Source organism: Onychostruthus taczanowskii, unplaced genomic scaffold, assembly GCF_017590055.1.
Source record: "Onychostruthus taczanowskii isolate IOZ18803 unplaced genomic scaffold, ASM1759005v1 scaffold50, whole genome shotgun sequence".
NCBI lineage: Eukaryota > Metazoa > Chordata > Aves > Passeriformes > Passeridae > Onychostruthus > Onychostruthus taczanowskii.
This window is the reverse complement of record NW_024502569.1, coordinates 4,504,379-4,532,304: the sequence shown is the minus strand read 5'-3', so window position 1 is coordinate 4,532,304 and position 27,926 is coordinate 4,504,379. Positions and strand designations below refer to the sequence as shown.

Genomic DNA, 27,926 nt, shown 5'->3' with positions numbered 1-27,926 from the left:
CTGCGCCACTGGACACAGAACCAGCTGACAGATGTTATCATTGTTGTGGCATATGCTCAAATCATACTGCTCTGACTTATGCAGGAGTTTTGGCATCTTCCCATAATGGTACTAAGCAGATTCTCCCAGTGTATTCCAACCACCCAGCCTGCCTTACCTGAAAGGAAGCCACTGAATAAAACAGATTGAGGAGAGCCCTCTAAGTTGCATTTATCTACAGCAGGAGGGTCCCATTCTGTAAAAAGGACCACATTGGCTAGAAAATGCACACTCCAATGATCCAGTGCATGAACTGCCACCTGTACTATGCACAAAAAACATGTTTTCAGCACAATGAAGCTGGATGTGGCTTAAGTAAATACGAGCTGTAGGAAGAAGCCTGAGCATTCTGTAGCAAGTACTAGTTAAGGAGAGCTTTAGGAATCATTTTTGTCATGGTACTATCTTTACTAAATGAGGAATACAGCTGCAGAGACCCTAAGAAGACTCAGAATTAAGAATTAAAGAAAACTGTTCTTAATAGTTAATAGAAAAGTCACTGAGAAGAGAAGCTGGCATTTTCAGAAAATCACTCCAATTTCCTAACCAAATTCATTGTAGCTGTTTAAAACACTTACCTGGATAACCAAGTGTGCAGTAATGGCAACAAGCAGTAAACAGAGTACTCTCCTGACTCTCCTTAGTTAAGTCCTAAATTAAGCTCAGAACAGTGCCTGTAATTAAGAGGCCAACAGTCAAGAGTCAGTAGCACAACGCTGAACCAGTTTCCAGTATGTAAAAGCTACAGAAGCATTCAAGAACCTAATAAATAGATCAACTCATCTCTGTAGTCTGTATCCAGGTATGATTCATCCATAAAATGAAAATTTTAATGTTTACACAAAGTTATTATAAATGCTTATATATGTTATTATAAATATTTAATGTCCAGTTAGATTGGCAATATTAAGATCACTTTATTTTAAGCCTTATGGATTTTGAAAACACATACAAATAAAATACTTGTTACAAAATTCCATTTGCTAAAGTTTCTTCAGGAATATACATCAAGCATGATCCCAGCACACAGATAAATGACTTTTACAGAAAGCATTACAGAGAACAATAAACGTTAGTGAAACAGCCAGTCTTTCCAGATATTTTACAATGAAAAATTCTCTTTTTCTTTGCCACATCTATTATTTGACTAAGTTTTTAATTAATTTATTTAAAATAGCCATGTCTGAATTTAAAATGTGTAACCAAACCAACTGTGGAAGTCAACAGGCACTCAGAAGCCCCAAAGGGGAGAGTAAGCACTATTTTTCAAGTTCACTAGTTCAGGGGTAAAAATCCCTGAGAGACAGAAAAAATGCTGAACCCATTTTCTTCAGTGGAAAGATGCTTGTCAAGGGACATTGTCAACAGACAGCTGTGAAGAAAAACTTTAAGGCTGAAGAGCAATAGTAAGACAGAGCAAGGAAAGCAATCTGTAGTGCTAGGTAATGAGGAATGCTTGGTAGAGCAGCATCATGTGACTTCACCAAGGCTGCCTGCTTGCAAGAAATGCACTCAGCAGAAATACATGCAGAGATACAAAGCACAAGATGTGTACGGCTTGTCATTAACATGGAAAACAGTGTGTGCCAAAACTATAATCCCACTTAGTTATAAACAGTATGCAACTGACCTCAAGAGTTAAAATACAAACAAGAATAAACAAGATATTGTGCTCCAATTTCAACATCACCATCAGGACATTTATTACATGAAGTCAGTAGATTAAGAAACACAGATCCATATATATTTTCTGCTCCTTGATGCCAGTACAGAACTGCTCAGCAATAGGTGTTTAACAGACCAGGTCACTAAATTCTCTGGGACCGAGAAACTGATCTCAAAAGCAGTATGCCTCTAACCTTCCACCTCAAGTCTCTGAGTTGCTGCTGGACATCAGAACAGCTTTACTGTTTCTACTTTATGAGTCATAGCCCTGCAGTGTGCTGTTCCTTGCTACATGCTGTGACACGGGTCCCTGACTACATCCCTTAAGCCTATTGTGCGTACAGAAGCTGCACCACTGAACGATGATGCCGTGCTGATTTTCAGTGTTATTTAACATGGAGGCAGGTCAAGCTAGCTAGATCAAGCACAAGTTCACTCACACTGTTCACTAAGGCTGATGTGAGCCTTCAGAGCAGTGGAAGAAAGCCACAGTCTCTCAGGTTATTGAAACATCCAGAGCATTAAGAAGCCCATTACATCTGAAGGACGTCAAGCACCACAATAAGCAACACTAGGAGGAAAGTGTGGCATAAATGGTGAAAGCAAGTCCAAGCAGACTTCAATCGAAAGATTTAATCCTAAAGGTTAATATAGGTTTCACAACCAGTACACTTAGCCTATGATCAGCCACAGGTTTAAAACTATTAACAAATAAACAGGAGTTTCAAGAGCAACCTTTAGGTTCTGACCTAAAGATCTATAAATACCACTGGGGGGATGATCTAGTTTGAAATCAGATTATCTTTAAACTAACTAGAAAGCAATCATGCTTACGAGAGGCCCTTATGCCAGTCACACTTGCTCCAGAACAGGGCAGCAACTCTAAAGAACAGATGTTGACAGCATGTGCCCTGTGCTATTTTAACACTGAGTTTCCTTATATTATTTATATCACTTCCTTAAGAGGACAGTAGTTAAGCCAAGTTACCCCAGCCCCACTTCAGCCCAACCGTGCAGCCAGTTTTGTGCTCGGGTTACCAGAATGGGAGGAGCAAGCTCTCAGACATTTGCTGATGTGTTACTTTATCAAAAGGCCTCAGGAAAACAGGAACCAGAGAGGAAGATCACCTTTTCCAGCAAGGCATTCTCCACTGTGCTTACCCTGAGGAGGAGACACATAAAACTGTCACAGTTTGATTTGTGCTAGCTTTCCCTCTGCAAAATCATTCTATCAGGGCATTTGTTCCACACAGGGATGTGCGGTTTTATGGAAGGACTGCTGTTCCAGTTCTCTAAAAGGACTCTCCAGACTTCAGGCTTCTGCCCTAGATTTAGGTCACTAGTAATTGGACATGTGCAGAAAATGCACAGGCTCAGTTCAGTGTTGCCTAATTAATTTCTTAGTCTGTCGATTTGGCAGTCGCCCTACAAAACAGAACAGTTGGATACTTAAAATTGTATTAAAGAATACCTTATGACACTAGCAAGCCTCCCAAAAATAAGCCCAACTCTTTTGGTAGTAATGAAATAAATATTTTAAATTGCCTGGAGTACAAAAGTTAAATCAGTTTTCTCAGGTGAAACTATCAGCTTGGTTCATTTAAAAGAAGAAAGATCAAGCATAGCACAGAATGTAGAAACCCAAAAACTTCACCTAAGGAGACTTCCTTAAGACAAACGGAACTGACAGGTGCCAAAGTCTTGCAACCTATATGGAGCAGAATCAAATGCACCAACTTTCTGTCTGGGACTTTATATTCCCAATCAACTGATGAGCATACCGACCACAAACTGATGTCACAGCCTGAAAGAGAGAGTTCTGCATATTATTTTGATCAGTATGAGGTGCCTTTCAGTATGTAACTGTTCTTGGAGTATCATATTCATGATGAAGAAAAACCTCATCCACTGAAATTAGAATTAAAATTCTTTCTGTTTCTAGGGTTCTGTCACAATTTTATAGTCAACTTACTTGCTTTTTTTTTAATCCTTCTTGAAGGACACAGAACAGCCCCACCATGCTGAGTCTTGGCCATGCTGCCAAGCTTTCTGTTGGAGCTCACTTGACTACCATCTATTCACTGCACCACAGGTCCCATGTGCTTTAGGTAGTTTTGGCTTAGGTCTAACAGCAAATGAGAAGAAACAGATGCCTCTCTGCAGGAACTTTTCTCACTGGTGATCTGGGGGTTGAGCTAGCAGGGCTATCTGAACCTTACAAAGTGGTTGCTTTACAAAACAGCCTTATAAAACTCTATTTACATATTAACTGAAGTAAAATATTTACTTCAGATCAGGAAGTATTGTAATTTTTGATCAAGAAACAAGCTCAGTGCCTGAGCAGTTTTATGGCATTTTAAAGGTGACTTAACATGCCTACCATGATTTAAAATAAAAACACATTCCAGTTCCTTTCCCTAAGAAGTGAATTTTGCCAATAAAAAGAACCTGAAGACTGAAATAAACTCCAAGTAACAGTACTGAAAGGGAACAGATCTTCTCTCCAAAACCCTTGTATACAGGGGCACTCAGATGGCTGTTAAAGTAAAAACAACATACAACAATACTTGCAAAAAAGCTTAATATAATCTTTTGAGTCTATAAACTCCAAACAATAAATAGAAAAAGTGTACATGGCATACCAGAGCAGCTAAATATTAAAACAAGTACAAATTGGTAATGCTTACCTATATTGTCAGCAGTAAGTTTGTTTCACTACTGTGATATAATACAAGCTTAATATACAAGATGTTTTTACAAAGGAAAACCACAGAACAAATTTAACACAGAAGGTGAGGGAGAAGGGGAGACAATAAATAACAAGGCACAAAAATCTCTCTTGCTGCAACCCTGTAAGGCACCATTTGTGCAAACATGAAACTATCAAAACCTGTAGTGGAGACACTAATGTATTTAAGTAAGTGGATAACATACTTTAAATGTGACACTACGCTTATATCTTTGAAAATAAAAATGCTTATGTTTCAAAAATCAAATTAGTGAAATGGGTGAATTAATAGCAAAATACAAGAGTCACAGCTGGTTTCTCCCAGACATCTTGACCTACACTGGCCTTGCTAAGAGTCCTGGATCCAATATGGTGCAGAGGGAAATGCCGCCAAATTATGTCAAATTGTGCACACCAGTAATTGTGACAAAACACACTTCAGGGATGAGGATGAGAATGAAATTATTTTCATTTGAAACCAAAAATTATTTAAATCAAGATGTAAAAGGTCAGTAGCATTAATCTAATATAATTAGGGATCTTAATACCCAAACTTTATAATTCATACCTCTATTTAACAACTGGACACCAACACTTTTCTTCTTAATTCTATTACCTGCTCAGAAAATCTATCATGAGACAAATTTCAGAAAACCTTCTCTCTTACCAGAAGATTACAGATACATAGTTAAGCACACAAACTGTAAATTTCCTCCTTTTTTCTCATGTTCCATGATCTCTACTGCATTCTGCTAGAAGTAGTTTTTGTCCTGTCTCCAAATACATAAAAATCGTCAGATACTAAAATTACTTTAAATATGCACAGGTTGGACAAGTTTTTACAAGATGAGAAGGGTTTTCACAAAAAACTAAAGTTTTCTTCTAATAAAACATTTAGGAAGCACTCATTTCTCATTAGCCTCAGACATGTGACTTTTTTTTTAACTTGGAAACAACTTTTTCCAAAAGTTTTGCTTGCTTTCTTGCACCTTGAGCAACTGCACAGCATACAGTAAACAATCTGAATGAACCTGATTATTCATTATTGGCTAGTTTTGTTTTTTTATGTGGTATATCTTATTTTACACCTAAATACCTTGCCACAGATCAAAACACTTAATGTCAGACAACCTGCAGCTTTAATGATGCTCAATCTACTGAGCTGCCAGAGAGGAAAATCAGATCAATCTATTACATTTCAAACAATGGAGCAAACGGAAGAAAAAACAGTCTCAAGTGATAAGTTAACATTCATATAGCTATTTGCTGAAAGGCTGCGCCAGCTTAGCCATGCTTCATTCTTTATATTCAGTCCTGTTTTAAGGATATAAAAACTTGAGCAAATACAATGTAAACAGAGCCAGGTAGACTGCAGTAGTAAAGGACAAAATCATTGATCTGACAATTTTAAGGCCAACTATTTATGATTTGAAATATGTCATACTTTTCCACGGCACTTAATATGCTGAAAGTTAGTACTGGGTGACACTAAGCAAGGGAATACGTATTCATATGAGATATATACACATAGCCTCAGTTCCTAAAATAGAAAGTTCAAGTTTACTTGTCCAAATAAAATCAATTTGTGAAAGACCATTTGTGGTTTCCTATACTGAATAAAGTAATATTACTATTTAAATCAATTTAGTGCAAACTGACCTAAGTCCAAAGACATAACATTCTGATTTTCAGTCACTACTTACCAAATGCCCCTATTTCTTTCAAAAAGACAACGACTTTTTTTCCCCCCTCTGAAAAGAACAGCAAACACTTGACAACTAGCATGCTGTTCTAGTCTACATTAACAAAACTCGCTGATGTACAAATCGTGCTTTGGTCATGCACCACAGACCCATCTCTCAATTTAATCAGTCTAGAACACAGTGCCAGATGTCAGTTAGCAGGTCATCCTGGCCACTCCGTACTCCAAGCTGACAACGGCAGGCTCAGCTTTGGAGAACTCGGACACAAGTTCGCTGTAGCGATTGTCTGCTGTGTTGCTGCCCTCTATGGTTCGCACGGCGTCGTTCACTGGCATCGGCGGCTGCTCTTTCTGGAAGCACGGAGGGGATTTCAGTGCCACGGGGGCAGGATGAGCCGTCTGCTCCCGTTCCTTCACAAGGACCACATCTGGCCGCCCGTTTCTCTGCTTTATTTTCTGAAATACAATGAACAGCTACTAACAGCGGGCATGACTCTTTACTGATGACACTGTGCTTTTAAACGAAACGTATCCCCTTCTTTTGCTGGCCAACTGCAGTGTCTGCAGGACACTGTTACATACCCTAACTTCTTCCCCACAGTTAACAGCTGATGCTATAAGCACTCTTGGTTTAAAATTTGCAGAAGGGCAGAAGACAAACAATGCCTATTAATATCCCTAGAGAAGGAGAGGTTATTCCAAGCTTGCCCCTTGTGTGGTTGCCATCAAGATGGACATACTTTCTGGAGTAGAAGCAGAGGAAGACAGACCTTGGTACTGCAGCAAGCAAAGATCCTACAATCTCTTAAAAACCATGAGTCTCTTAGTGACAAAGCAACTTGATATCTAAAGCCCTTCTATCTTTCCTAAAAACGTTATGAAAGACTTTTCCTTTAGATCTAAAAAATGCCAATACAGTTTGTTCAAATGCATGAATACTCTAAAAAATGCCAACTAAAAACACAGGAAAGGAGATGTATCCTGCCAGCATGAGCAAGAGAATAGGAAAGATTAGGATTAAGGGATTTTTCAGTTACGTGGTTTGGTTTGTTTGCCTGTTTCATTTTTAATTCAAACTCGCTCACCTAGTAACTGGGAGGTTGCACTAGTTAACTGAACAGATTTGTTTGTTGATCTGTTCATATTTTATTACAACTGAGACTAAATCCAGAATACTGGTGTCTCTTGGCATCAACTTTTTATAGATAGAAACAGCAGTAGCAAAGTCAACATCAGGATTTCAGACAACTACATATCATGATTTCTCAAGTGACAAATGTAGGCTCAGGTGAAGTTAACATCTTGGAATGAGGTTCTAGAAAATTCAAAGCTGAGACTTTCCCTCTTGCTTATTCTTTAGATAGCTTTTTGAGTTCTCTTCACCTTACTGCTTCAATTGTATAAAATTTTTTAAATATAAAATTAAGATTTGAAACAGTATCAGATTAAGTGACCTGCATTCATTACTTTACAGTAGGATCAATCTAATAAAATCCTTCCTCCTAGAAAAGCTGTCCTTCCCCTCCTCTCCCCACCAACATCATATACAGGAGTTGTGCTACCATTTCTGTCCACACACAAGTATTAAAACTGATAATCAGAAGACTTTTTCATTCCTTGAAAGGCATTATTCTGAAGTTTCAGCATCTTAACTGAGTGTAACAAGTATCAATCAGCCTTTCCTGGCTGGTTACTGCAACACCTACAAGTCAATTATAGACATCTGATCTCTGGATTAAGCCCTGTCTTCATAAAAACATTACAATGTACATGACCCATAATTATGAAGGCTTACAACAGCATGCACCTGCATATGAAGTTAAAAGAAGGACAATACTTACTGCTTCCATTTTAGTAGCTATAATAGAAATAAAACATTTTCAGTTTCCTTACTTCAGCAACACAGCTGTAGCTACATGGATACCTTGTTATTCCAAGATAGTTTAATGCAAGCTAAGTTTCTGTGAAACTTGCCTTCGGTAAGGCTTTGATAGCAGTACTTTTACATAAGAGAGTTCATTAATAAAGCAGAATAAATAGTGCCTTAGAGCTCTCATCATAGAAGCAAGTAGTGAAAGTCCAAGTCACCATTCCACAGAGTAAGTGCTAGGTCATACAGCAGTGGCATTCAGGTGAAAACCAGCAGCACTGTAACAACTATAATCTGAAGAACAGGTCACAAGGGCACACACTTATTTTGTAATACTTACAGCTTCCAGTTCTTTAATGTCTTCCTCCAGTTGTTTATTTTGCTCACTTGTGTTCATTATAAGGTTGAACACAGACTGCCTGGGATGCATACTTCGATCAAACTGATGATACATATTTCTCCAAAACCTGCACAAAACAGACATTTTTAAGTATACAAGACAAGACAGAGCTGAAGAAAAGATAATGTATCTTATTTAAACTTACTTAAAATTGAATGATACTGTATTAGGCTCCAAAAGTGTTAGTTCTGGAGAAAAGTCTGGATTATACAGAGGATTCTGATATTTCTTCTGTTCAGTCAAAAGGAATGGCCACAAGGAATAGGTCTTCTCTTTCAGTCTTAAAGCAAAAAGAGTTAGAGGTCAACACACTGACTGCAAGCAAACAAGTAGAAGATAACTGCTTATGGTGTGCAGGTTTTGCCTACTTGAAACAAACACTTTGAAAATAAAATGCAAGAGGAACTGATAAAAACTTCACAGAAGTTTTCCAGCTAAATGCATTGAAGATATCTTACTAACACTTCTAAATGAGTAGCCTTGAACAGGCAAGAATTTTAAGGTTACCTAAAAAGAGATTGGGAGAGGAAATTACATGATACTTCCTAACTTAAGCTTACCTGCTTTCAGAGGGGAAAAACACCCAAAAAACACCAAATGAACAGGAAAACTTTCCCTATGAAAAAGAAGATGTGATTTTCTACCAGAATTAGAAAGGCTGTGTTCAGCATGCAAAATCACTAGAAGCACTACTGTTCCCTGATGTAGTTCAACATAGGTTTCAGTACTACCAATCCTTCCTCTACTCAGAGCCTAAAATTAAGAAGATTCTCGGAAGTTCTTAGTCTGCTGGAATAAACAAAAGACATATTACAATGTGCCTGCTTACTTTAGCTCTTCTCGTTCTTTTTGACAGTTTCCAAGGAAGTTACCAAACTGGCATGAATGGACATGTTCATGGATTTGAAGGAGGAAAGCTTCATTGTACTCAAAGGCTTGCGGAAACTGCTCAGTCAGATTCCACACACTTTCTAAAAACTGGGTGAACACTGGCGAGATCTCTTTCGGATCACCATCCAACTGACAACATCTGAAAAAGATTCCACAAACTGAAAAAGATTCCACAGACTGAAAAAGATTCCACAGACTGAAAAAGATTCCACAGACTGAAAAAGATTCCACAGACTGAAACTGGTTTAAGTTAGAAATCCAGAAAGTCTTAGCTGCAATTGTTTTTAAATGACAGCACCTCGACTTGATGCTAGCTTTGATTTGGAAATTGAGCACCTAACTTCAAAAACTGGGGCAATTTTTGAATAGAAATAAGTCTATATTTGACCTGTTTTTCTGACTTATAAGTAATCACACATCTATATTAAGTACCAAATAGCAACATAAGACAGTTAAGTTCCTTTGTGTCTAATGCTGTCACAGTCAACATATGGAGTATAGCAGCTAAAAGCAAATTAATTAGCAGTAAATAGCAGCAAGGCTATTGTCATAGCTGATGACAGGCAGATCAAGGGAAAAACAGAACTCTTAACATATAGGAGTTCTAAAGGTAGGTGTGACTTCACCATCAAAGCAAACATAAATGCAAACTTATCTTTAAAGATACCAAAACTATGTGTTTCATATTGCCTCAATAGCTGGGATGCAGGTTTAGATTGGTTTTGCAGTATCTATCTATACATGGGTGCAGACCTTGCTGCAGTCATCAACTTCTGCAAGCAAGGCACCAGTAGCACTAAAAATTTACGTCTGCAATATAAATCAATGATCCAATAGGTATAAACTGCAATACACTGTAGACAGCAGGAGAAGTGCCTTGCGCACTGAAAACAGCTTACTCATTGCTGAACTGGTGCAGTGTGGCTAGAAATGCAACATCTACAAGCTGTCTTTTGTTTAAGAATACTTAACTCAGTTTGCTGTATACACTTTACTATATCAGAGGAGTGAACTACCTGTCAGAGAACTTGTGCCCAAAGGAGATCCAGTCTTTCTCTATCAAGACCTAGAGGGTAAAAAAACCAAAATCTCATGTAAAATATTACTCAATCTTACACCTACAGTATTAACCCCACAGGTTATTGATATATTACACTTTAAATCTGAATTGAATAAGTTACAGTAGAAACAACTATTTATTCCTTTGTAGCTTCTTTATTTTCTTGGAAGCTTTTCACAAGATTCTCAAAGTACATTTGTAAAAAACTAGTAAAACAAGTTAAGCAACTTGCTAATCAGGTAACTGATAATTTAAAGAAAAATGTTGCATGACTTCACTATTAGGTTATTAACTTTCTATGGCAAAGAATAAGAAAAATGTTAGTACTGCATGCCTGCTATCATAATTTACATAAATGCACATAATATATTCTTTCTAACATTTGTAACAGTAAGTTTGCTCACATCAACACTATCTTCTTTTATCACTTTGGTCACACTATCAAGCACCAAAATTAAGACAGGACCTTCACAAAAATTCAACTGAAAGCAAGGATTAAATCAAAACCCAAAAAGATTAAATTACTTCCCTAAAGATTCTCACTATTCACAACAAATTAATCCTCTTCTAATTCTTCCTTAACTTCACTTTCAGTGCTTGTAATATTTGTGGCAGTTGGTTCTAAACAATAGATTGAACTAGTTTAATCCTTGAGGAGTTTCCATAACACCTTGCCCTGTCATTGCAGAACACTGTTGAATTTCCTATTCTAAAATTTGGAATAATCGTACTGAAATTCTTCTCTCTATATAACAAGATGAAGAAATTTAGATTGCTTAGGCATCTTTAAGTCTCTATCACAGGGGGAATTGACATTTTCAGATTTTTAATATGTTGTTTTGGAGACAGACAGAAATGTTGTTTTACAGCAGCACAGAGCTGCTGTAATTTATTATGTGTGCTACCTCACATAAGCACTTTGGAATCCTTCTATGTCATCGATTAGGGACTTGCTGGGATGCAAAAAGCAACCATTGCAACATTTCTGCATGGTGACTAAAGCAATTTGCTATTTGTATTTCAATTTTTTAGATTATAAATATGTTTTTCAAGGATCAAGTTATTTTTGTATGAAATATTTATCAATATACTGCAAATCTCATTTTACACTTTCAACTAAAAAAAAAAAATCAGTGAAAGTTTGCTCCCTTTCATCTTACACCCTTTCTTTTCCAAGGAACAACTCAACACTGCAATGATCTGCTTACCATGAATCCTTTGATTGTTCTGTAATAGGAATCTAGCAAGAGAGCTCCAAGGGAACAAACTTGGGAAGTCCTATCCCAGCCATCTGAACAGTGCACCAATACACTTGCACTCTCAACTGCTATTGCCTGAAAAACACAGTTGTTAATCAATGTTCTTTTCTAGACAGAAGTCAAAAAAACTAGTAAATAAATAAAAAACCTGTATTTATTTCCAACTCACACCATAGGCCATCTTATTTAACAAAGCTAGAAAAATGTTTACTATGAGGAAAAGATTTAATAGTATCAGAAAGTAGGAACTTGTCTCCATAGAAGTATAGAAAACTCCTTGAAGAGAGACTCCACTACCACCTTTGCATGAACTAACCTCTGCAGGGCTTCCCAGTTCTCTCTCTCCCCCTTATTAAACCAAATTTACAAGGAAACTTAACAATAATTAGACTACACATTACTGAGTACAGATTAAAAAAACCACAAACGACATCAACTCATCATTAAAGATACCACTCGTTCATCATTATGCTACATAAAAGTAAAGGCCTAGGAAATGCTCATTAGCTTCAGCTCCTGTTGGCTCAGACATTTTTGAAGCTCTTTTTTAGGACAATCACCCACTTTTAAATGAGATAACTCATTGCTATTTCACCTAGCAAAAACAAAGATCCAGGTTTTTTCTTTACCCACTACCATCAGACCAAGCCCTTGGCTTCCTAAGTGCTTGGCAAAGGCAATTGTTCCTCTGAATTATTCACAGAATCCTACTTCCTTGCCAAATGAAGTCAGAACAGCCACCTTGGCTGCTCTACAATTACTGCCCCAGTTCTATTTTTCAGAGTACACTAAATAATAGTTTGTTCCATGCACCAGCAAACTGGTTACACTTTTCAAAAATACCTAGAGAACCAGGAAGCATAAGAATTCATTTGTCTCCCAATGAGATGAGCAAACAGCATTCAAAAAATCCCAGAACATCAGCTGGAATGTTTAACATCTCCAATCATAAAAAAACACATAATACTTTAACCATATTAGATGTACTGCTATATATACTAAACACCTATCTCCAAAAAGGTCAACTGCAAAATTTTACACATTACATAATATTATGCTTAATTTTTCTGGTAGGAAGTCAACTTCCCACCAAAGAAAGAAGCAGCAAGCATGTTACCTTGGCTAGGAAGACAGCAGCATCCAACACAGCTTTGATGTGACGCAGCCATCCAGAATTCTCCAGACCGGATAAAAAGTCATTGACAGACAAACCCCTTGTGCCACTGACTGAAAGAAACCAAGAGTTAAAAAGCCTTAAGTGGTTGGAGCTACCTACATGCTGCAATGTAGAAAGAAGGTTGTATATAATCCCCTATGTTCAAAGTTGAATGGCGGTTTCTTGAAATATTTCTAATCAAGTGGTTGAGGGAGGTGTACTACAAAATGTTCTCCTGTCACAATTCAACTCTGTAGAACTATATAAACCATCTTTGTGGGTTTTTGACAAAATAACATTCCAAGTAAATACACTGGTTACCCCCACAGGAGGCTTTACTCTTGTCACCATGGAAGGCAATGCAAATTCCAAAGGCTCATTGGAAATAATTAGTACTAGGAGTAGGGAAGCAGCTGCATCCAGACAATATACACAGTTCAGAGGAGTCACACTGCCAGAGTTTCATCCCCTCCACCCTGCAAAGGAGAATAAAGGAAGTGCAGTACAAGAACACAGTGCAGATGAATGATGGAATGAAATCCACTGAAATTTTGTCTACCTTCACACTTGATACACTACGTTTCTGACTGATCTCTACCATTCTTCCCTAATATACTTGGATCCTGTAACAATAATGTCAATTCAGGGAGCAAGGAAGAACTCAAATTAAAGGAAAGATGCTTTGCAGTGTAGCAGCAAGAGATGCAGAGCTAGACTGAAAGATTCTCCCACAGAACCAATTCACATGTAAGACAGATAACCTGATTCTTGTACAGTTTTGAATAGTAACTCACACAGTTACATTACTATTCAAGCATGACAAACTTCTGGCAATTAAAAAAAAAATCTGCTGTCTATCACAGCTTCCGCTATGAGTAGTTTTAAGAGAAGACACTCAAGGCTGCTAGCTACAAAAATACCTCCCTCTGCCACAGTGCAAGCCTACCTTCCACTAAGCTTAACAGCTAGACTTAAGGATCTTAGAAGTCTTTATCAACCTAAATGATTTTATGATTCTAAAGCGCTGATCCCCAGATGAAAATAAAAAGGTTCTGTATATGAAAGTCAGCAGTAGGGATACAACAGCTGCAAAACCATCTTTTATCTCTGGCCAGGGAAGGAAGTGAGTCAGCAGCAAAAGCAGAGAACAAAATTTACCAAATCATTCTGTGATGCAGCTTATATTCAATCAAGTCCCCTGATGTAATGAGGACTATAAACTCTAATCACTGCCTCCAAGAGCTTTCCTGTATCTGCACTAGATGTTTCTCAGCTTTCAGTCAAACAACTTTTGGTACACTCCCCACTGCTCAGGAAGATTCATAGTGCCAGGTGCTGCTGAATACTAGAAGAATGACAGGCTTCCAAATAAGTATTGCAGCACCTTTTCTACAACCCACAGATCTTCATCATCTACAAAATTACCTAGCAAACCACAGCATAATGAAGTAACAGAACAAGAAGAAACCCCAGGACAGAAGACCTACTTTTAAAGGTTAGTCTGTAAATATTAGTAAAAGAAGTAAAAGCAAGCTAGCTTTCTCCTGTCTTTGAAAGGCACCATTAGGCAAGAATTCTGCTTCCAAAAGACCTGGCACACGGAGGAAACAGATGAGAATGTGAGCAAGCTGAAAAGATGAAGTAATTCTCTCTGCCAGTGGTTCCATACACTTGATCAGTCACAACAGTACACAAACACATCCACCACTCTGTGGTAAAGGAAAGAAACTGAAAATAGCCAAGTATCAGGAAATTCAAACATCTGCAGAGAAGGGGCAGGACAGACAAAGCCATGTCTAGAGGTATTCTTCATGGCAGAACACCTACACATTCTGTAACTTATGACTTACAGCACAAGCTTTCCAGCTAGAAAATAAACAGGCTTCCAGCCCTCACTTTGTTTTCACCCAGATACTGCTGTCAAAATCTGCTTTTGATCAGAAATTTCAGCTTGGCAGAAATATTTCACAACTAGTTAATTCCCCTTTCTGGCTAGATTTCTATATTTTTATAAACTAAGGCAGAGATAGAAATACATATGTTGAGCCCCAAGAGTTACCTTCCATTTTTGTGAATTAACACAGGCATTTTTACACTAGTTGGTGATTAAATCAAATGCATTGGTACTGGTCCAAGTCTTATATGCTGAAAAATAAGTTATTTTCCAGTTCCTTACGGTCTTTCAGAAGGTGAAAGATGATTTATGGTACCATTTATAATACCACTAAGATAATTCAGCTACTTCACAATAAACAGGATTCAAGACAGTTCTGCCTATATGGATCCCACCATAAAAAACACAAGCCCTCCATGCACATGAGGCCCAAAACCTCAATGTTCCCTTGCTTGATTGTAATTATTCACACTACTGGCAAAGCCTCAGGCAGCAGTTCAGGAGGTGACTAGGCCTGCAGAGTGAAGCATAGCAGGTTGCAGGCAGGATTTTTTTAAACAAATAAAAAAACCTAGATAATCCCTCGCCCTGTACAGAAAACTCTATGTAACTCACAAAACCCCCCTCAGTTAACACACTTCCACCATCAAAATATATGCAACAGATTGCAATATCTGTTGAGCCTTTTCCCCAAACATTTTCTGCAGAAATGTTCCCTCTTGACATACCCAAAACCCTTTCGCTTATCAGAGTTCAATCCTTTTTATTATGTAACAGTGTAATTTAAATATATAAAAACTGAACTTTGTATTTAGTGTAACAGCTACAAATTTAGTCTATGTGAAGCTTCTCCCATGAGTGGTGTAGTCTGCTCATCGATAGACTCATCATGTTCATACTGAAGAAAACTATTTTAGAAAAGTTTTGAACCACTGCATGCAAGATATTTGATTAACCGCTGAATCCAAAATGAAAACTACACTGTAAATCCCCCTAGCATGCTCCATGTTGTAGTCCCATTACAAAAGGACATTGGGAAAGGTTTTGTCTCACATTCAGCTTGCCAGTAGAATTTTCAGATTCTGAACTAAATCAGGCAGACAGACACAGAGCCAAGCAGCAGGACACACACCAAACAATGAGTAACAGTTGTTTGTTACAGAAGCCCAAACAACTGAGGGCAGTCCCAGTTACAGTGGTGCTTGAACAAACAGCATCATTGGTATCACGCTCTGATTTGAGAACATTCAGTCCAGCACATTCAGGGAAGTGAGTACACAGAAGCTAAATGGCATTTTCCTCATTTTAAGCTGTGAACCATTTTAATGGCATTTTCTTCCTGATCATCCCACTGAGAGCACATTTCTAAAAGCAGCTGAAGACTAAATTATTACAGAAATCCTTAAATTTTAAGAGTCCTTTCTACCCCTGAAAATGCTCCTACTTCTAAAGTGGCATTCAGCAAAACTCTAGGAAATCATACAGGCTGAACAGTGGTAAAACAACTGCGTTCATTTACCAAAAAACTTAAGTGGAAAACAAACAATAGAGATTACTCATTATTTTGTTCAACAGTGTTTAAACAAACTAATTCTTCACACAAGGAAAAACTAAAATATATTCCATACCCTTAAATAAAGTTACAGACACATTTTTAGTAAGTATTGCTGGTGGGATGCCAATTCAAATGGAAGAAACATGAAGCCTGTGAAGCTTAACTGTGTGATGCACACACTTCTGCATCAGACATTATTACACAGGAGCAGGCCTCTTAAAAAATTAAAGCAACAATCAAGTTTTAGTAGCTAGTTTCCTAGAATTGAACATATTATTAAGAGAAAGGGGAATTATGACAAATTTAAAAGTTCCAGCTCAGGATCATGCTTCTCATCTTTCCTTTAGGAAAAACACATGCAGGAATAACCAGAAAGATCCATATTATCACAGCTCAGCAGGATTCCGTGCACAGTGCCTTAAGAATAGGTTAGCAGCACATCCAGGATCATTGAAAATAAAGATTACACCACTAATCTTTAAGATTTCTTGATCAATGTAACAGCATGTATTCATCAAAATAGCTTCCATACAAGTGTAAATCTTCTGTGTCTCTGGAAATACTTGCATAATTCCAGAAGCCAAGCACTTACACATGTATTGTGTGTCAGGTGTGGAAGCCTCACTTCTGCCACTGTATTCTAACCTCAGAATCCACAAAATGTCTTAAATTTTCTTTCAGCTGTCTACCTAAAAAAATATTAACATAATTATGAGCACAGTTCTGCCTCTCCATTTTCACCACCAGGAGGCAGGCAGTGGTATGGTGAAGTGGCTCACATTTCCCCCTGCCCCCTTCTCTACAAACACCTACAAGCACCAAGTCAAAGAGCTCAAATTTTGTACAGACCATATGTTCATTGTGAATTCTGTGGAACAAAGTGCCCCTTGGAGAACTGATATTCTGTAAATGAAAATGTATCTACAGGCACACACTTGGAAAACACAGGAGCCTTTCTCACTGACATACTAACAAAGCTCACTGAAGACATATGTGCCATTCAATTTTCTTCAACACAACTTCATTCAGTTGGGTTTACAGTTTGAAGGTCGAGGTTTAAGGTAATTCATTACCACAGAGCACATGAAACTTGTACTAAACACAGAGCTGGACTAAACCATAGAAATGTCAATGTAGTTTGTGTAACCTATTATTAAAGACTTCAGAAAAACACCCTGTTTTCAAATACACTATTTTAGTACAGTTAAAACCTACCTTCAAGGAGTTTTTGCAGGCTAGATCTCATTACATGAATATTTTCAATGCCAACAAACTGGAACCTAATGTTTGAGTAGTTGTCTTCATTCTCATAGCCCTTCCCAGCAGCTCTGTTAGCCATTGCATTAAGCTAAAAAGAGGAAAATAAAAATACTGAAATACATTATTGGAATAGAAATATCAAATTAAGAAACAAAAGTCAAGCAATTTCAATTGAACACATCGGGACAAAACCACAAGAGCACATAGTATAAACAGATTCTAATATAGTTTGTGGCAAATCAGCTTGAAAGCACAGAAGTCTAAGAAAAGGATAGTAAATACATATGAAAAAGAAGTAGTCTATATTTAGAGCTGACATATCTGAATAATGCATTTAGTAATTCCCATTCTCTTCTCCAGATTCCTAACTAATAAGCCTTTATTTGTGTCCAAACATTTCTGAGTAAAGACACTACAAAATTCTCACCTACAAAGGAAAGAGTAAGACACAGACATTTTCAGCTCCTGTGTTTAGACACTTGAGTGAAATTAATACTAATTGAAATGAAGAAGGGTCTAAAGAGTGAGAATTAGCCACATCTTGCAACACAGGTAATAACATGATTTAACTTAATAAAATAACAGAAGTCAGTTTAATTATACAGTGATGAAGTGTGATGGTGAGGCACTGGAAAACACTGCCCAGAGAAGTTGTAGATCCTGGAAGTGTTTGAAACCAGACTGGACAGAGCTCTGAACAACCTTGTCAGAGGCTGGAGATGTTTAAGACTTCTTCTAACTCAAGCCATTCTATGATGACCTCAAAATGCCAAAATAGAATTTCCTCCACTTCCTCATTTCTGAGACAGTTTGTACAGATCATTTACGCAGAACATAGTACTCTCCCATTCCAAAAGAAACCACATCACAGCTCACCATTTCATGAATTTAATTTCAAGCAGTTAAAATTATCTGGATCCCACTCAACTGTTCACTTATTAACTATTATTTAAGTATATTTTTAAATGCCCCTCTCAAAGTGTAGCAGCATATTCAGAGAACTCTAGCTGAGTACTAGGACAGGTTCAACTTCTTTAAGAAAGCAAGTAATTAAAACAGAAAGGCCTAACCTTATCTTTACAACATTTTTGCTCATGATGGACTCCTACTTGGTTCCAAATTTTTCAGAATTACATTGTACCCCTGCACTCCAATATTCAGGAGGAGAGGCTTGTCTGCAGCACCAGAAGTACCTACCTTGGGCCTGGTGTCCATGACATACATGTAGCGATTTGAAGGATTTGCTTTACTGATGGCTTGCAACATGTGCTCATCTTCCAGGCACCTGGCACTGAAACCTGAGAGAGGTTGACTGCATCTGCAAATTGCAGCCTGCCAGAAACAACGAAGAACAAATCAGCATCACTTTAATAGCTGTACTTGAAGTGCTTAGCAAAATCTCAAAAGACACTGAAAGAAATAGACTCAACAGAAAGAAACTGAAAGAACTTTCACTGAACTGAAAGAAATTTCACTCAACAGACAGCACCAGCAAACTGAATAAAGTTCAGGTGTTCCAACTTTTTAAGCACATTCCTTGGAAACCATGAAATACAGTACCTACAACTTAAATCTAAAGATTTATCAAAACAGTTTTTCAGGTATCTTCATGGGCAAGGTATCAGTTTACGTAATTGACATAAAAACTCACAAAAGTACAGGCTGGAAAAATTATATTTTAGGAAAGCAAGCTACTCCCATAATATGGAATGAACTATGTGCGGTTTTACTAATGCAGGCAGGATTTTATTATTGCAAGTGCAAGTTGTTATCATCTAATGTAATGATTGTAATGTAATTTTCAATGATATGTTGTATTTCAGAAGGTATCAGGTGTATCTTCCAACACTCAAATGATAATGTAATTATGTTCAAATCCATCTAGTAACTTCACATTCATCAGACAAATTCTTTAACTCATCAAGGTGACAGTATTCCTCTCCTTCCACAGCTGAGACAGCTATGTGCTTCTTTACACCACCCATTGCAAAATCTTATTTCCTACCCTGCAGAGTTTTTTTTACCTTGCAAATAACTCCTTGAAGAACCAATGTTTATTTTGTTGGTTTATCTGTTTGGGGTTTTTTTCCTACCATTTTGACCTAACATATTTTATTCCTGATGTATCAAGGAAGACAGATCCCTTGAGAGAAAGCTATCCTCAGTTACCTTAATGCTAGTTTCTGAAAACTTTAGTAGAGTCAACCAATTACTTAAGGATCTATTTTAAACTGGCTAGGCTTACTCTACATCCTGTTAGGCACCACTCCTGTCAGCTGTATTCAGGGTTATCCTGAGTCACACCCTTGCCATACGAGTCCCTGTACTTGAACCTCCTCACCAACCCTTGAACTACTGCCAAGTGTTGAGAAATACTTTTCAGCACATTTACAGCAAAAAGTCACACAGTACCTCTTTATTTTTATGATAATAAGACAACACTGGGAATCTTCCTTTGCTTCTGAACTTGGAGCTACCAACAATTATGGGCTTGCTTGCAGTTCTGGGAACATAAAGCTCTCTAGGATAGGTTTCACAAATCTGAAAGACACAGATACACAGAAAGGATTTTATAGGCAAGACATAAAGCCTAACCTAGTTTTATTGTATTCAAATTGAAAGATGTAAGGTGAATTAAGACACAAAAGATAAACACTACCATGTTTCTTTATACAAATGTAAACAACTCAAAGGAGACAAGCCATGGATGAAAGTAGTACAAACTGGGATCCAAGTTACACAGCCAAGCATCACCATACTAGCATTCACTCTAAAGAACGCAACTCTGCAGTAGAAATGATAAGAATGTGTTTCAAATAAAATAATGAAATTATTACCCTCATTTTTAATACTTGCAGACTACAAAGCAGCATGAAATCTAATCTCAGAATCAGCCACACCACCACAACCAGCACTGCAAAATGCTGAAGTAGAATCCTGCTCAGTTAAGAGAGACATTGCAAAGCTGCAGAGCACCAGAATCATTGGGGCTGGGCTTCAAACAGGTAAGCATCTCTTGAAACAATCCCAAAGAACCTACACATCCATGGACACACACTCTCTCAATGAAGCCTTGGGAAAACTGCAATCGGGAAGTTGTGAGATTGCACACTGATTAAGGAGTTAACTCTCTCTACCTGAAAGTTTTTGCTTATATTGCAAGCCAAGTGTTTTAAGCTGTTTTCTATAGGCCTCACCAGAAACAGATGCAGAGCAAAATGTGTTTCCATTACAACACTTACCTTGTAATCACGATTTGCATCAGACAACTGCCAGTAATCATTTGGCACTCCCATTCTCTTATATTCTTCTGCTAGATCAATAAGCTGCCAACCTTTGACTTGCTCAGATTCATTTTGTTTTGGATTATAAGAAAAGGCATACAGTTCTTCGTATTTTGCTAAAAGGTAAAGAATATGTAATGGAGAGAAAGTCTCAGGCTTCAAGATTCACAGAAGCAAGACTAAATAACAGATACTTGACATGCCTGAAATATCTATTCTACAACAATCCTACAGTTAACTGATAATTACAGATACTTAGTCAGAAGTAGGTTATGAAAGTTTTCCTGAGTGTGCTTGACCTATTTCAAAACAGACGTTTCTAAAGCCATAAGGGACACAAAATGAAGACTGACAAACTTAAGGCAAAAGGCAGAATTATTAAAAGACTTCACAAGATCTGAAAGAATGAACTATTTTGGGAGGCAAGAACTAAAATTTACATCGACTGACCTTAAAAAAAAAGGAAGTTTTAAAGTTTTCCTTTAAAAAGAAAAGCTTTCAAAAACTTTGTTTTTCCTAGTAGACTATTTACTTACGAAGATAACATTTTGCACTGTTCTAAACACAAAGCAGAAAATGCAAAAGAATGTACTGACAGAAGTCTCTTGTAAAGCTGAATTGGTAATGGTATTCTAGCATCAAAATTTCAGCTTTATTTTTGAAACTGCATGAAATTAGTAACAATTGATTTGCTTAGTGGGTTTTTAATGTATGGAACTCATAAATAAGAGTGACTATACACATTTATATTCACAATTTCAGGAACACCACTAGAAATGTAAAAAAACATATAGGTATCTCTCATTCTGTTAAGGAATATCAGTGACATACAAAAGCCAGACAGCACAGCTTCTGAATATTCATGTAGATTAATATTTAATCAAAAAACCTATTTATATACCAAACCCATGTGAGACTTTACATAACACGTGTTTAAAAAACATAAATAGAAAACACATGGTTTACACACACACCCCTCAACTTGTTTTCCATGCACATACTGCAAAGCCTTTTACAGCTACAAGAATTACCTGTTCTTGAGAGCTGAAGCAAAGAATTATAAATGTCATGACAATCTCTCTCTCTGGGTACAACAAAGTGAACTATCCTGAAGTTCTTGCACTGGATGACAAGGGGGCAGCCAGAAGTAGTCAAAGGAAGTTTTTCCACTGCAGCAATGTGATGGTGTAGTATCTGTGACATACAAAAACTCAGAGTAAGCATGCTGAGGAAAAATAAGAATAGCATACTACTTAGATCAGCAGAAGCAACACGACACACCAAGCAATGCTGAATATGGATTTTGACTAATTTTGTCAGCTAGTCATAAAGAGAAATATATTTAGAAGCAGAAATCCAGGAATGCCATTGTGATCAGGATACTAAAATGTACAAAACTTTCGTTATTCTGTCATTTTGAAGTGTCCTTCTAAGTGCAAAACTGAGACGCAAAACTCCACTGTAGCTTTTTAGTTTTCTTTTAACTTTGTTAACTGACAGGCTTATATCCCATTAGGCAGTGTCCAGACAGGATACCTATATTTTTTAAGGATCTACAGAAATATACTTCAGAATTTTCAGACAAGATAAAGGAAGTAAGGGAAAATAATTCAATGTATTGAAGATTTCAAAATTGAAGTATTTAACAGCTACAGATGGAACAAAGATAAGAAAAACACCTCCTGTATTACCTACTGTATTAGATAAACATAACAGTTTCTCAGCTAAATGTTTATGACCACTTTAACAGCACTGTCACAGCAGTGGATATATAAAAGCCCTCCATAGATTTATTAGTGTGGCAAATCTACACAAGATTTAGGTAAATATATAGAAAGCAACAGTTGTTCAACTCTGGGAAGAAAGGCACAGTTACATTACCTCAACTGAACAAGATGTTCTTGTACAATTACCTCACTGAAGCAATCACATCCTCTTAAACGTTGATCAGAATTTGACAGGCACCTGAAAACAATGCTGCCAAATATGCATTTACAAAGAGACTATCTTGGAGACATTATGATAATTACACCTGGTACTTGCATTATCATCAGAAATGCAGTACTTGGAGTATGGGTTCAATTTCCCCAGAATGAAACCTTTTAATGTAGTGCAGAGGGAGACACAAGCAAGTAATGCTTCTGAATCATGCTGTCCCAAAAACCCATTTTGTATGAAAGGGTAACAGTTTGGTTTGTACTAAGTTGTATGTTGTATCCAAGAACAAATAATAGAAAAATTAATTTTCCTGAAAGCACCATGAGGCACTTGGATAACCACGATACAACATTAAGGGTAATTAAAGAAAATACACCTACAGGAAAAAGAAATTAACAGCCAGGGAGATGCTATGTCATCCTGGAGGATGGAAGACTTAAGGCACTAACTCAAGTCAGGTGTCTGCACTCCAGTGGGAGCCACAGCTTGATGTTCATATGTGTGCCACTAGGGCACTAAGCACAAAAAATTAATGGGAAGTATTGTACTAGCCAGCTTTGATTGCACAACACTGGCACTGGTCAACAAGAAGCTGCAGCCCCATCTGAAACCTTTTATTCCAGAGATGAATACTTATGAAGAAACAGCTGCTTACTGCTCCAAAAAAGTGCATGTTATCTTCAATATTCTCCAAACCTGAGGTCTTAGGATTTTTGCTCTATCATTTAACCTAGACAGAATCTAATTACAAAGTAAGTTAACTCTGAATTTTTAAACCTGATGCTTAACCTATGTATGAGTCTCCCACTCCTGCCTCAGAATTATGGTGCAAGTCAGTTATTTAAAGAAAACCACCGCACATGCATTCAGAAATATAAGTGAAAGCTACAGAAGAAATTACAGCAGCTTGAGGAAAAGTAAAAATTTTCAACATGACCTGATTTCAACTGCAGCAGTGTCACGCAAGAGCATAACCTGTGAATTATTAACTTATTATGATACCACGAAGGAGGAGAGTAGAAAGAATAGCTAAGAACATTTTAGTAAATAAATTCAAGCTTAGATAAGGAAGAAGAAATGTATCTGGAGAAACCATGCCTTTGAGCCACAAGCATTCATTATCCTTACCCACGTCTCTCTCTGGCTTGAATCTATGAATAACAGATGAGTTGCTGTAAGGTACAGAGTTCCTGTCAGTGACTTATTGCTCGTGCTGAACCTATCCAGTAATTTCACTTGCTCTACCTGTAACAGAAAAGGGGAGGGGGGAATAAAAGTTAAGTTTTAATTTCTGCAGAAATTTAAATTCTAATTTAGCAAAGGCAGTCAGTTGGTGCAATAATTTTGAAAATTGTAGGAAACATAACACAGCACACACAAGGCTATGCAGGCCATACTGGAGTGGTCACAAGCTTTGAGACCAACTAGTTCAAATATCCTGTTTCAATACAAAAGCATTGAGCTTTTTTTTTTGTTTCAGTTTTTTTTTTTTTTTTTTTTTTTTTTTAAGTAAGAATTATTAATTACTAAGCTTTTAGGCTACTTCCCCAAAACACAGCAAACACACACTAACAGTTTCCTGGTATCGAGATGCCAGCACTGAATTAATAGCTGATCTCAGCAACTTGCTTTATTAGCTGTCTGCACACTCAAAGCCATAAAGATTATGCTCTCCTAACTTCCATTTAAGCTATGTGCTGTCTTCTATAAATTCCCCAACTTGAAAACTCAGTATTATTATAACCTTGCCCCATAGTCAAAATACATACTTAATGAAATGTAAGCATTATACTAATAATTACAAAAAACTCCCAGAAATTCAAGGACTGTGCTGGCATTTGAAGCAGATAATTCATGCTTGAGCTTTGCAAGGGCCAACAACTCCTTCGGGTATTCCATCAACATTGTTATCTCAATCCTATGGAAAATATTCCAAAATAAAAACTATTTCTAGATAGCCTTTTTATCTGCTCCTCCTAACTGTGGGCTTCATGGAGTGCTCTATTTGAAACAAGCATTACACGATTCTTTGCATGCAAAGGAGTGTGGCAAATGGCTTATCTCCACGCATTCCTCTATTTCTTGGCAGCACTGTCTCATTAATGCCAAGTTACATCTCTCTGCTACCATTAAATGCATGGCAGAACTCCAAAAACTTCCACATTGGCAAGACCAGCACCCAGAGGAGGCGACAAGGAGAACCCACATCTACTATGCTGATGTTAAGCCATTTTTAATTCCTATGTACAGATGCATTTACCTACAAAAAGCACATACAAAAAAAAAAACAGGAAAAAAAATCAGGTATTTCTTATGATCTAGAAAGGCCTAATTTTGCTTTTGAAAGTTAAAAAAACCCATCTTAATGAATACAAAACATAATGAAGGAAATACAAATATATACTATAAGTCAGCACTATGATAATATTCCAGATTTCAGTTTAGAAAGCAAAAAAACTGGAAACTAGAAGCATCAGTACACCAAAATACATTATGCTGAAACCACCAAGTCCTCAGGTTTACAGTAGCATAAGTGAATACACCACAGCCAAAACACAGAATCCATACTGGGCAGATCTGCAGCAATAATTGCTCCAGTACCTGGCACTGCACCTCCCCAGCACTGGGAAGTGCACAAAAACTGCCCCAGCTTTGCTCCAGTAACACAACCCACAAAATCCTGGCATGTGAGGTTTCCTTCCCCTCCACATAATAAGGCAGCTTTCCTCAAAGCTGCATTCCCTACAATGGATGAGGACAAGCATTAGTGCTCCAACTTCCACTAACCTAGGTAAAACCTACAAGAATTCTGAAAGTCATAGATAACTTCTCTTAAAGACAACTGAGTAAGATTCAGCCTCCATAGATGACACATTCATTTATCTTGACTCAAACCAGATTAAATGGTACTCAGCTCATGATACACTTTTTTCTTTTGCTGTTTGATTTGATTTAGCAGTCAAACTAAGAAAAACTTTTCATCTCCAGGAGAAAAAATCCAGTGGTATTTTCACTAATACAGATTTGACTTCAAATATGCAAACAGGTTTGACTGAAGAATGGTCAGTCTTTTCTACCACATTTTGCTTTAAAATATCCGTAAGGATACTATCAAGATTCATTGAAAAACCTATTCTTTACTTCACCACCACATTTAATAAACTGAGTTTGATCATTTGTTGCTACTTAAGCATAAAACTCTCAGAAGTGATTTTTAAGTTGATCTCACGTCCTTATTCAACATAAAATCTGTTGGACAGTTTAATTTTACAAAAAGCTACACTCAATTTCAGGTAACTGTGTGGACGGTTCTAAAGAAATTTTAATTTCAACATTCCCAGCAAACTGAAGTTGGAAGAAGTACAAAACCTATTCCATCACCTTCTCCTGGGGATAACAGCTGCCCTGCACAGCAGTTAGTTTATGCAAGACTGCACTGTTATTTCAAGTTTATTTCACTATGACTTAACTAAACTCAAAAAACAGGAATGCTGTCAGATTAGAAAAAGCAGGGGTGTCTCAGAACAGCTGACATGAGATCCAGCTTGAACCTACACAGAGAGTGAATCTTCAAGTCCCAAAGTGCAAGCTGTACTTTACTTTTCTTGCTTCCTACACCTGTAATGCTCGCCTATATGCATTTTAATCTCTGGATATTCCATAAACCAACAGCTTACAAAAAGCTAAGTAAGCAACACAGCTGTAACAAAAGAAATATCACACTATTTCTTACCATGACACTGTTTTTTCAGAACATATAATTTTTTTGGTATGAATTATAAAAATAATCCTTTAAAGTAATAAATCATATAAACTGTGTTCAGGGCTCATTTCTCTCTTCAGTTATACTGTTACATGAAGTATTTTTTTCCCCACGAGGGCCCCAAAAACACAATGGAGAAATACAATCACCTGCAGATGCAAAGAAGTGATCAACCTACCCCCTTTTTAGTCTCAATTTCAGGTCTGAAACTCAAACAGATACTCTGATCATCAAGACTCATTGGCTTTAGTCTAGCTTTCCTTTTGCAATCAGCTACTGACTGCAACAATACAATATTAAATTTCCAAACACGGACTTTCACGTTTGTAAATAAACATCTGATAAAGAAACTTTATCTCCAACCTGTCAGTGTGATACACTAATAAAGTGCATCCAATTTCAGACTAAAAAAGTGTCACTAACGGTAGTTTCATCAAAGATCTTCTTTCTGTTCCACATATACACATGTATATGAAAAATAAAAGCAGCTATACACATTTATATTGAAGTTATGTAAGTTATTACGCAAAAAATTTAAAAGCTCTTTCCTTTATGTAATTACTGGCTGTGAATCTAGTACTGGGACACGAACTACGAACACTCCTTTTCTAAACATATCTATAAATCTACTTTGAAGTCAGACTACCACGTTCAGGAATTAATCACAATTCCCAGGACGCAACAAACGGGGAGTCTTTTCAGCAACCTTTGCAGTCAGGGATGGTGAGCAAGGTGAGAAAAGTACTGTTAGAAATTTAATTTTATAAAGCTGGGACTTCAAAATTCACTTCAAAATTAGTCACAACAAGAGACACCGTCCTTTTGCATCTTCATTATACAAAGAAGACTAACACACTAATAATAGGAAATAAAAGCCATAGAAGTCCAAAATATCAGCTACAGCTTTAACGTAACACATTACACAGGCACTGACGGCCTGCGTATTTAACAACACACACTGCAATAGCCAAAAAGGAGAAAACAAATCGGTGGTTTTCACAACAGATTTGCCTCCAGAAGTAGGAAAAGCTGCACGGAACCATATCCAGAGCACACAAAACAACCGCAATCCCCTCCCAGCTCGCTTCTGCTGTTCCCCACTCCGCCACAAAAACCACTACACCAGGATTTTTAGCGTCTTCCCCTTAGCACAGACACGAGGCCACACTGCAGCAGCACGCCCGGAGCCCTCCACCCCTTCCAGCGGCCCGGGCCGCTCCAGAGCCCCTCGCGGGGAGGCACAGCCACAAAACAGCAGCAGGGACGGACGGAGGGAAAACAACAACGCCCTCCCCCGCAGCGGCCGCGCCGTGCTGGGCGGGCCCTGCGGCCGCACAGTGACCCCAGCTCCCCGCCGCGCCTCTGCCGTGCCGCAGCACCAGCAGTACCTTGGTGGTGCGGATGTGCTCCATGGCGCTGCCCGCCCGGCCGCAGCCGCCTCCTTCCCGCCGCCGCCACAGAG

The 27,926-nt window shown here is 37.7% G+C and overlaps 1 protein-coding gene across 5 annotated transcripts; it reads right to left on the bottom strand.

The window, feature by feature from the left end:
- Positions 1–936: 936 nt before the first annotated feature.
- Positions 937–27,926, bottom strand: MTMR6 (myotubularin related protein 6). 5 transcript variants are annotated; one of them, XM_041415987.1, is made up of 15 exons: positions 27,853–27,876; positions 23,830–23,946; positions 22,645–22,728; positions 21,795–21,957; positions 20,722–20,879; positions 19,892–20,020; positions 18,677–18,811; positions 17,435–17,567; positions 12,732–12,841; positions 11,564–11,689; positions 10,312–10,361; positions 9,234–9,434; positions 8,550–8,684; positions 8,345–8,471; positions 937–6,590 (listed from the first exon to the last, which is right to left on the bottom strand). In XM_041415987.1, exons 5-15 carry the CDS (start codon positions 20,773–20,775, stop codon positions 6,330–6,332), a joined length of 1,461 nt encoding a protein of 486 aa, XP_041271921.1. In that variant the 5' UTR covers positions 20,776–20,879; positions 21,795–21,957; positions 22,645–22,728; positions 23,830–23,946; positions 27,853–27,876; the 3' UTR covers positions 937–6,329. The 5 variants fall into 5 exon arrangements, with proteins under 5 accessions (XP_041271921.1, XP_041271923.1, XP_041271919.1 ...); XM_041415989.1 differs by having other exon boundaries at positions 22,677–22,728; XM_041415985.1 differs by lacking the exon at positions 22,645–22,728 and having other exon boundaries at positions 27,853–27,926.

Coding starts and splice junctions, on each gene's coding strand:
- MTMR6 (XM_041415985.1), bottom strand. CDS start 27,876: ATGGAGCACATCCGCACCACCAAG. Junction 20,880..21,794: donor GCTTCAGCTCTCAAGAACAG/GTAATTCTTGTA, acceptor TTTACCTTTTAG/CAAAATACGAAGAACTGTAT. Junction 8,685..9,233: donor AAAGAACGAGAAGAGCTAAA/GTAAGCAGGCAC, acceptor TTTTGCTTTAAG/ACTGAAAGAGAAGACCTATT.